The sequence below is a fragment of the Rhinoderma darwinii genome, chromosome 5, assembly GCF_050947455.1.
Source record: "Rhinoderma darwinii isolate aRhiDar2 chromosome 5, aRhiDar2.hap1, whole genome shotgun sequence".
Taxonomy (NCBI): Eukaryota; Metazoa; Chordata; class Amphibia; order Anura; family Rhinodermatidae; genus Rhinoderma; species Rhinoderma darwinii.
Genome location: NC_134691.1, coordinates 144,357,151 through 144,368,143, shown reverse-complemented (window position 1 = coordinate 144,368,143; position 10,993 = coordinate 144,357,151). Strand labels below are relative to the sequence as shown.

Here is a 10,993-nt window from a genome sequence, read left to right as displayed (position 1 = left end):
AGGAGTCTGTGAATGGATTGTAATTTATGGTAGTTTAGAAATGCTTGGCTGTTTACTCAACGCCCATAAACTATAATGAAGACATACATATGAGTGATCTCCTCTATGGAGTGTCGAACAGGGGAGCAGGAGACCCCCCATTCTCCTGATTGGTGGGAGTCCAGAACGTGGAACCACTTATCAAACATTTATGACATATACTGGAGTTATGCCATAAATGTATCAGATGGGAATTAATCTTTACATTTTATTACCATCCTTGGGAGTGGTTTAATCTTACAATGAAGACCTCAGAGCAGAAAAGGTTGTGCCCTTCTTCTCTAGACGTAGAGCACGGCCCCTTGTCATGGTTACAGGCCTAGGTATAAAGATTATTAGACAGATCTCTGTACAGATCTTCATATATTTGTACATAGGAATGAAATTGCCCAAAAGCCGTCTTTTTAGATATGAATAAAATAAAAACGTTCCGAAATGAAACTGCAGCCACACTATAAAAATGTCCCTCTAAATTAAGATGGCTAACTGCGCCATTCATTTTCATGTTATGCTGGCCATACATATGAGGGGGGGGGGAAATACCCATTTACTTGCATTGACATTTGGTGTATAAAGTTGATGTGGGCACTGGGCATCCATAGCAGTGAGTGAGAACCTGACTGTATATTTATATATTTGTCTTGAGGAAAATGATGCGCTGCTAAAACGAGAAAGACGCCCCCTAGCTGCAGTCCATGGTATTGCGAGTTAAGGCAAAACATTTCGAGTTTCTGTTTTGCATACTGAGGTGCTTGTATACAGCAGGGCATCAACTACCCAGTCATGGGGCACGGCTACATGTCAGGGCACAAGGTATGTGGGGGCTGATCTGCACAGAAAGTGGTTTGGTTCGATAAAACTTGTGTATAAAGTGACTTGCGTTGAGGTAAACCGTATGTTTATGTATATGTGTGGTAAAGAAATGTGCGCCCGTTAGTAACTATTGTGTATGAGCTGCCACGGGTGAGTCTGGCGGTCCTGGGGTCAGCACACACGCTGCGGGTAACCAGAGCTCCCTCCCCGGAGACAAAGAGAGGGGGGTGAAGGGTGCACCTATCCAGCTGTTGTGAGCAGCTGCCGCCCGGGATACAAGCAGCAGGTGCAGCCGCAACCAATGGCCAGCATCGGGACAGCCCTTTCCCGCCCATCCCAGAGGAGGAGTTCCCAGCCCGGCCGGTTGCTCTTAATGCAAAGCAAACAGGGAGCGGGGTAGTCAGTGTGTAAGAGCAGGGCCGGCCGGCTGCGTAAACCCCAAGTCACATAACATCAGCGAGAGTGCGGGACACCCTGCTGAGCCCTGGTACCGCCCGCCCGTCTATCTACCTCACAGCAGCAGACACTCCGCGCTGCCCGCCACACTGCTGCAGCTGACAAGGAAGGGGATTGCCACAGTAGGCGGCGGCGGCGGCGGGATTTATCGTTCACCTGTCCGCTGTGCATGAGTTTCGGCGTCTCCTGAGAGCGAGGTGTGTGCGGACGAGGAGCGGGCACAGGAAGGCGGCATCCCACAAGATGCACACTACCCAGAAAGATACCACCTACACCAAGATCTTCGTCGGGGGGCTGCCCTACCACACCACGGACTCCAGCCTCAGGAAGTACTTCGAGGTGTTCGGAGACATAGAGGAGGCGGTGGTGATCACGGACAGGCAGACCGGCAAGTCCAGAGGCTATGGCTTTGTAAGTGAATGTACGCGGTGCCCGCACAGCGATGGTTCCAGTGTGTCCTAGTCCAGGCCTGAGGTCAGCGCCCCCCCATAGACAGCGCCGTGTTGTGCTGCGTTCACATGGACACCGTGTACCATGTGGTCATGTGACTGTCGCCCGGCCAGGTAGAATGGGTAAAGCAGGTGGATCAGGGCTGAGAAGAGCCGCAGGTCAAACAGAAACTAATTGTTATTCTGGAAAGTAGCCCAGACAGCCAGATCCCCACCCTCTGCCACCTACATGTCAGGGGCAGCACCTGCACACAGCCCCCTGCTCTGCCAGCCTGCCCACTCTGGAGTCTTGTGCCATGCTTTTCCGCTAATATCGTGTACACAGGTTCCGGCACTGACAACGCTGGCATGACCGTCATTCACTGACCAGAAAGCCGAATGACCAGAAAGCCGTCTGGTACATGGGCAGACATGTCTTCCTACAATTAGAATGGGTTTCTATGGCTTTGCTATTCTGAAGACTGGGCTGTTCTCCAAAGTTTACAACCTTAATAGTGACTGGATCTCTTTAGCTGCTCAGTTCAATATCCCAATATTCAATGTCCTTTTTAGTAGCTTCATATCAGAAACTTCTATATAACTCTATAACTCCAGCCTTCCTATAAGAGCTGAGCTGCTAGCCTTCTAGGAGTATGTCGGCTATGGACGTTAGATTTTTGTCGCTAGATTTTGCTGGTTTTAATAGCGCCTGTTGACAGTTGTCCAAGGCCCAACAAGTGGTTGAGGAAAACAAGACTGACAGCTTGGTCTTTTATATGCTGGTCATTTGCTTCCTGCTGGGAGAAGGGGCACAAATTCTATGTGTGGCAGCTACTTGTCTCCTCTGCTAGTTAAATAATACAAATGTAACCATGTCATTGAGAGCAATCCAGTCATTGGAAAACCAATTTTTGTAGCATTGCAATGTAGATTAGTTATTCCTCTGCTCCATAGCAAGTAATGAATAATATTATCCAGTGGGGACTAGAATATAGTTGGCATCATACTTTCATGATGTCCTTCCTAATGCCCTCTTCTAAGTATTAGGGGTTCCCCAGGCTTGTATAGGAAGGCTATCCCTGTTTGATCACAGCTGGGACACCCAGGAGGGCCGTGTTTTGTACCGGTTTATGTATTTATATGGTTTTTGTTGTCTTTATGTTCCAGGTTACAATGGCTGACAGAGCTGCAGCGGAAAGAGCCTGTAAAGACCCTAATCCTATTATTGATGGGAGAAAAGCCAATGTGAATCTCGCGTACCTGGGAGCCAAGCCCCGGATAATGCAGCCAGGTTTGATTTAGTCTGAAATTTACAGTATGTTTCCAAGACGTTTGCTAGGTATGTTGTTAATGTCTTTCTTCTTTCATTAGGTTTTGCATTTGGGGTCCAGCAGATTCACCCAGCACTTATACAAAGGCCTTTTGGGTAAGTCTCGCATGTACAAAAAAATAAGGACACAATTTATGATCTGTAGACTTTGTGTAAGCACAACAGGCACCTGGATTTCTAGGGACCATAGTTCAATTTGAAGCCCAACTCCTATCTGTATCATGCAGCTCTCACATTGCTGAATATTGACAGGTTACACCAGGATGAGAGCTGCTATTTAATTATTTATTATACATATTTGTAAACTGTAACGTTTCCACTTTTTTTTCTTTTTCCCCAATACGTAAATCCTCTGACTTGGGGGGTGTCATCGCAAATCAAATATTAAATTTCCATGGTCCAATATCTTTCCAGCTCTAGATAATTTTTCACCTTTCCAGTGGAGGGGCGGCTGTTGGACCCTTGTGTACAGCGATCATCCGGTGTTGCTCAATGTTATCTATCTCTTTCTAACCTGACAGGGGTCGTTTACAGTTAAGATAACTGATGGCAAGGATTTGATGATAAGAGATGGAATAGTTCTGTTTGGAATTAATCTGTGTTACCAGTAGACTCAGAAAACAAGCTAAATGGTGATTAAAGATGCATGTATGTTGGTTGGTTGGTTTTTATTTTTTTTTTTTTTTTTAGTGTATATTAGCTCCTAGATTTGTGTGCCTTTTTTTACATTACAGCGATGATGTGGTTTTCACAGCTAAACTGTGTGGTTTTTATTTTGACTTTTATTTTTTTTATTAAGTCCTAGAAAACACTGGTGTTTGGGGTTGGGAGGGAGCCTTGACTTGTGTTTATTTGTTGAGGAGTGTTGACTTTGCTATGGGGAGCAAAGGGCCCTTCTTGGCTCTTGCTTCAAAGTTGCAGCTTGTTACTTCTTTTTAACCTTATAGTGGTGATTTGACGTATTCATTTTTTCTTTTGCTGTGTTTACTTTAAACTTTTCAGTTTGCATGCTCCACACGTTTCTTTTCGTTTGGTTCTCTGATTAACAATGTGTTCAATTGGGCTTTCTTAATGTCCGTTTTTTTTATTTGTTTTGTTTTTTTATTCTCCCTTTAAATTGCCATAGTTGCAAGTTAATTTCTGAGATATATATATATATATATATATATATATATATATATATATATATATATACACACGCACAATGGCCCCAAGCCATTCTATAAATCCATATGCAGTAGTTGCACTTTCTACATTCGAGCCAACTATAATTTCCCATCGTTTTCTTTTATACCGTACCCATTTTATATGGCACTTTATTAGCTTAGACATTACAGTTGGCTAAGTTAATACTAGTTGCAGGCCAACAATTGGTTTGGAAATTTGATGATTGGTTATTGTGCGAACAGGATGTTTGCCACATGTCTTTGCATAGGACTGCAACTTTAAATGCTTGTAGTGTTTTACGCCATATTCCTCCAGCTCTTACTTTTGTCTTGTGATTAAATACACACTGGAGTATTGTTTTGTATACAAGACCACCTCTCCCTGAAGACTTCTCTCACTAGAATCTGTTTGTACTTTGTTCTTTCATCGTCCAGTACTATGGTTATTTTAGTTTGGGCTTTGCTTACCTCCGCAGAGTAAAAGATCTTGGTTAAGTTTCAGGAACTTATAAGCTGACACACAAATACATGTTATTGGTGCTCTGGGTTTAATTTCCTTTTTGCTTTTTATTATGGTCTGTTTACAAACTAGTGTTTTAACTTAAACACTGTTCCTTTCCACTTTTTTTTATTTTTTATCTACATTGCAGGCATGACCTTCATGATGAGTCAATGGTCACTTTGTCCATATAAAGTCATTTTACACTGCTAGCCCATTCTCGTATGTCAGTTCAAAAATAGCCCAAATGCAGCCTACCCTGTCAATCACTAAGAGTGGAGCAGGAGTTAGGTGAAGTGTGTAGGACGTCCCCAAAGTCTGTTAGATTCAATGAGAAACTTGTTTCTGGAACCTTTCTAAATCTGCGGTACGTTACTGCGTGGGGCATGGCAGGCCTGGCTTAGCGCTACCTCATTAAGTTAATATTTACAAAGAGGAAATCCCTGACTTGTACTGAAACTGTGGTATTAAAACAGATCATCACAAATATGGCAACAGCGTTCTAGTGTTGGAGGTATTCAAATGGCATAGCTTTGTTTTATAAAATAAATGTTATTACTCGGTAGTCGTACGTATGCGATATCATAAAGGCTAATGGCAAATTGAATTACCAGTATGAGACATTCCACCTGCTTAGCCTGAGTAACAGGATCCCTCTTGAATATGGCTAACCACATGTAGACATAGACCAATAAATGCAATTAGTTGCCGACTACTATAGCCATATTTTTCCACACGTTTCTGATCATTAACACGTAAAGATTACAAGACACACCTAGACCAAATAAAATAATCTGGCTGACCAATTTTAATATGTATAGACTATTTATCTGGCACCCACTTATCATTGCAACTATCCGACCTATTTTATTTGATCAGACGTTAAAGCAAAGGCTTAAAGGGAATGTGTTCGCAAAAAATGTATTTTTTTTTTAGTTAAACAATTAGTGTGTAGGTGATTAAACATAGTTCTAATTTTTTTTTATTTTTTTCACGAGTCAGGAAATATTATAAATTAGATTCTAATTTATAATATTTCCCAGCACTGGTCACTAGATGGAGCAATTCCCAAAATTGCAGCATTGCATGTGGTAAAGCAACCACATTGCTTTATGCTGCAAAATTGGAAAAAAAATCCCTCGCTCTAGTGAGCTCTCAGAATCCCCCCCTCCTTTATCCTGGCTAGTGCCGGGAGAAACGAGGGGATTGAACGGTCAAACCTCCTACACTGTGTCGCCATTTTTTGAGCTAACACAGTGTAGTAGGTTTACATACACTAGTAAAACACACTGAAACACGAACATATATATAGAAATCACTTACCTGCCGCCGCTCCCTCCGGTCCGCTCCGTCTGCTGCCGCTGCTCCAAGTGCACAAGTCCGGAAGCCGCGACCGGAAGTAGTAATCTTACTGTCCGTCCGCGACTTCCGGTCTACAGGAAAATGGCGCCGGACGGCGCTCAGTTCAACTTGGACTGTGTGGGAGCGGCGCATGCGCCGTTCCCACACAGACGGCGTACAGCATAGTGGATGGAACGGGCCCCGTTCGCATTCACTATGGGACTGTAGCTGCCGTATTCCATGTTTGTATGTGTCGTTAATCGACACATACAGAAATGGAGTAAAAAATGGCAGCCCCCATAGGGAAGAAAGTGTAAAAATAAAAAAAAGTAAAACACACACACAAATATAAAAGTTTTTAATAAAAGACTAAAATCAAACTGATAAAAAAATTTTTTTCGTGACACTGTTCCTTTAAAGGCAGTTAGTTGACCAGATTTAATTCTGCTGTTGGGTGTTCATAAAAAGCATGGCAGAAGTGGCTTCATTTACTGTACACGCCAGAACACCTTCTCTGGTTGTGTTCTCACTGACTTCAACGTCTGCTGTGGTCTGTACGTTAAAAAGTTATTCGTAAGCAGTAGCCACAGAAGGGGGAAAATCCCCTTCCCTAAAATACATTAGATTTTAATAGTAGTTCACCTATTAGACCTAGTTCACACTATCCCTAAAATAGCATATGTTACTTAACGGACATAATGTAGGAACTCCATATAGTGTTATATAGAGCAGAGTATCAATGCAACTTCAACATTTTAGGGGTTAACATGATTTGGACATGGAAAAACTGATGCTCCTTTCATATGCTTGCTGGTTTTTCTCTATATTATGACTTATTTATTTTTATCCCCCCCCCCCCCCCCCCCCTTCCAGAAAAAATAAATCCTGAGCCAAAGGTTTAGCAAGTATCGGGAATGTGTAAGGGTATCTGCAGGATACTCGGCAGCTCTATATATGCATGTGGTATGGTAAAAACCAGGGTGTACTTTACATAGATTGGGATGTATTTTGATCGTCATGTATGTTGCTTATATTTATCAGTCAGGAAGAGATTTCCAGTTATCGATGCATTGAACTACATGGGTGTTTTTGTCTAACCCTAGGTTCTTTTAGATCCCCTCACAAATGCTTTTTCTAATTTGTCTGACTGAGAAGTAAAGCAGCTGACTCAACTGGAAGTTTAGTTGACGGGTATTTAAACCGATTTTTGACTTTACCTCCTTGTAACCGTGTGATGCACACATTGAGATCTCATGCTATGGAGTGTGGCATAGCCTTGGAAAAGCTTCAACACTACAGCATTGGACAAGTTTTCTGCACTGTTTTGAATGTGTGACTCTGCTGTGTATTCCACCACTTAAGTTCTCGCCTGCTTATTTTTTTTTTATTTTTTTAAAGTTGTTTTAAAGGGTGTCTAAGGTTGCAGAGATTAATGTGTGATGAGTCTGCAGAGTACTTGTAGGGTTGCCACGATAATGTATCATTAAAATTGACATGTGAATTTAAATTAATTTTTAATATATGAAAAACATCATTAAAAAAGACAAATGATGTGAAAATAAACCTCTTGCTGGGATTTTATCAATTGTTTGAGTTTTATTGAAATATCCAGGTTTAAGTAGTTTAACTTCTGGGATAAAACCTATTTAAAACCTTTTTTCCCTCCTGCTCGTATATCGTTTTTGCTAATCTTAAGTTATGTCTATTGTGGCAACCCTATGCACATAATAACCACTAAATTTTGACTTTGGGATAATGAACACGTGGCTAAAATGACAAGTTTACTGGTTTAATTGCTCTTCCTTTACTAAATGTCAACTTTGTTTTGTTACTCCTATAGGATTCCTGCACATTATGTATACCCTCATGCGTTTGTGCAACCAGGAGTTGTAATCCCACATGTCCAATCCACAGCTGCTACTGCTGCTGCATCTACAAGTCCATACATCGACTATACTGGAGCTGCCTATGCCCAGTACTCTGCTGCTGCCGCTGCTGCCGCCGCCGCCTATGATCAATACCCATACGCAGCTTCACCAGCTCCAACTGGATACGTCACCGCTGCAGGTTATGGCTACGCAGTTCAGCAGCCTCTCACCGCCGCAGCCCCGGGAACCGCTGCAGCAGCTGCCGCCGCTTTTGGTCAGTACCAACCACAACAGCTGCAGGCTGACCGTATGCAGTAGCACTTAAGACTTTTGAAGAAGTTCTCCATCATATCTATTTTCTTTCTTGTTTTCTGCCTTCCAGTTCTATAGATGAGACCATATCAAATTAGGCTAAATGGCTTTAAGGAGAAACAAACTGCTTTTGGACAGAGAAAATGATTCCAACTTCACTTTGTAGTAGGCGTCCAAGTTGCGTTAGGTGTGTTTCAGGTATAGTCAGAAACGCCTTTTGGGTAAACTTTTTTTTTTTTTTTTTTTTTTTTTTTTTTTTTGTGAGAAGTCACAATCCATAAACGATACAAAATTTATTTTACATCAGGGAAAGAAACTGCCTTTTACTAATTTGAAAGAAAACCTTCTTCTTTTTCCTCTTTTACAATGCATTTAAACCAGGGAAATGTCAAACAGCAATATGTAGCCTGTACAAAGTAAAACGTTTGAAGCACAAGCTGTCGTGTATTCTCGCACTGACCTAATGCATTGGGCATTGGTGAGAGACATGCGGTTAGCGCGGACGTGTTGGAGGCACATGGCCTACTGGTCACATGATGGATAGGCACCAAAGCGATTTTCTCAACTGTCCTCTATATAAGTGGAACTATGGAGCAAGTGATGTGGAATTAACGGGTGCAACAGCTGTACAGACAATCAATAACACAGACCGTTCTGGAGAGAACACATCACTTGTGCTTATTCGATGAGCTTGTCACATTCTAATCCCTCTCCCCATCCTGTTTCGCTTTTGGGAAACTAACTGCTGGTGTCAGCTATTTGATTCTGAAATAGGATCAGCCCCTTACTACCACAGTCTTCTATTTTATTACACCTATTCATAGCTTGTGATTGACAACAGGAAGATACTTGCAAAGGTTAACCCTTTTAAGAACTTTTTTTTTTTAATATATATATATTTTTTTTTTTTATGCAAAGAAAATACAGGGTCCCTTATGGGATTGTAAGGGACCGCTGAAAGTATTTAAGTAAAAAAAAGTATTTATCAGTAAGTTCGTACAACTTTTTTCTTCAGTTCTTTAAGGGTTAACTACAATGATTTGTACTGTGCCTTAACTGTAACGTTTATTGAAAGAAACCTATTTATTTATTTTGAAAGTTTTACTATGGTGCGCTCTAAAGAAGGGAACTTTAGATGCGTCAAAGATTATGTATTCATCTCATGGTATAAATTATTTAAGTAAGTTTAGATGTAGTAAATATTAATCTATTCAACTGAAATGTTGACTTGGATTTATTTAATTCTGAATGTGCACTGTGTAATACTATCCTTACTCTAACACTTTAGGATTTTACATGACAGTAGTAGACTTCTGCTCTTTTCTTTTCCTTCCTTTCTTTAAATGAAGACCTCTTTAAGCAGTATATTATACATTTCATTTGTATGTAGGATATTGTCTTTTTTTTTTTTTTCTTTACTAGAAGAAAAAGTGCTGCTTTATACGAAGACTTGTAAAACTGCAATACTTGGCAATTTTTATTCTCAACTTAAACATGAATATTTTACACTGTAATGGGTTTTTATACTTGAACAATTTCATACAAGGGAAGAAGAGACAGCATTTTTATGGACATTTGTCTAAATGTCACTGGATTTCTTTTTAAGTATTCAGAATACTAGCCAGTGTTACGTAATTGTAGACAAGAATCTTCAAGCATATTATTTATTCATTGTTACTTTATTAACAGTTAAGACCTATTAATTTCACTTGTATTAAATACAATAAAAATATCTTATTGTTGCATTGTAATTTGTTTATTGATTCACATTTGGTATGCTGAGACTTGTATTGAGCTTGTGTACATGGCTAGTTGTAGTCTATAGGCCGGGACTACAGACAGTGCAAATGCTACTTGCTTGACTGTATATTCATTCCTATGGACTGTAATCTGTCGAGTCAGGCAAATTGCTGTTCTCATGCAGCTGTCTTGCTGAAGTATATGTAGCCCCAGCCATAGGGCTTCTGCACGCAGCAGTACAGTATGCAAACTCATACAGCGCTTTTTTGGTTGCCTTATAGATTTGCAACATGTGGTGTTTCCACACACTTGCATAGTGCGTTTGTGTAAAGTTGGAGGTACAGTATACATCCATAGAATTATTGTGCTGCTGTATTTGTGATATGGATTCCAAGTATGGCCTGGTGTAGAAGGCCTTATAGGTTGCTGTATTTGCAAAATTCCAAATGAGCAAATTTGTCTTGCTGTATGTTCACAAGTACATTTAGACGTCTCGATTTTTCTTATATTTTTTTTTGTAGTTATGTGATTGCATTTTCTATGTTTTTAATATCACTAAATGAACAGCACACATGCAGCGCCAAAATCCTTTTTATATACTTTTGCAGTCTTTCACTAGATTGTGGGCAGTAGCTTCTGAGGTATTCTGTTTTTGTATTTAACTTACCCTTGGCACCATTAACAGAGCCATTTAGTGACATATTATATAATATATATATATATATATATATGAGTGTGTGTGTGTATATATACACATACTCTATATATCTCTATATCCGTTTAGAATACATTATGGATTTGGCTAAATACTGTGCCATAGGGCTTGTTCACACTGCATTATTTGTTCAGTTACTTTATACGGTATAGAACAAAGGTGCAAACCCAGCCTAATGACCGGACATCTAATTTCAATACTGAATCAATGCAAGGTATACTTTATATGAACCACCTTGGAATAGATTTTTACATTGAGGAGCATTACTGTATAGACAAAGTATTGG

The 10,993-nt window shown here is 40.5% G+C and overlaps 1 protein-coding gene across 2 annotated transcripts; it reads left to right on the top strand.

The window, feature by feature from the left end:
- The first annotated feature begins 801 nt into the window (after positions 1-801).
- On the top strand, positions 802-9,995 carry RBM24 (RNA binding motif protein 24). 2 transcript variants are annotated; one of them, XM_075828411.1, is made up of 4 exons: positions 802-852; positions 2,904-3,027; positions 3,108-3,162; positions 7,913-9,995. In XM_075828411.1, the coding sequence occupies exons 1-4, from the start codon at positions 823-825 to the stop codon at positions 8,256-8,258; spliced, it is 555 nt and encodes a 184-aa protein (XP_075684526.1). In that variant the 5' UTR covers positions 802-822; the 3' UTR covers positions 8,259-9,995. The 2 variants fall into 2 exon arrangements, with proteins under 2 accessions (XP_075684526.1, XP_075684525.1); XM_075828410.1 differs by lacking the exon at positions 802-852 and adding an exon at positions 1,180-1,719.
- Positions 9,996-10,993: the final 998 nt, after the last annotated feature.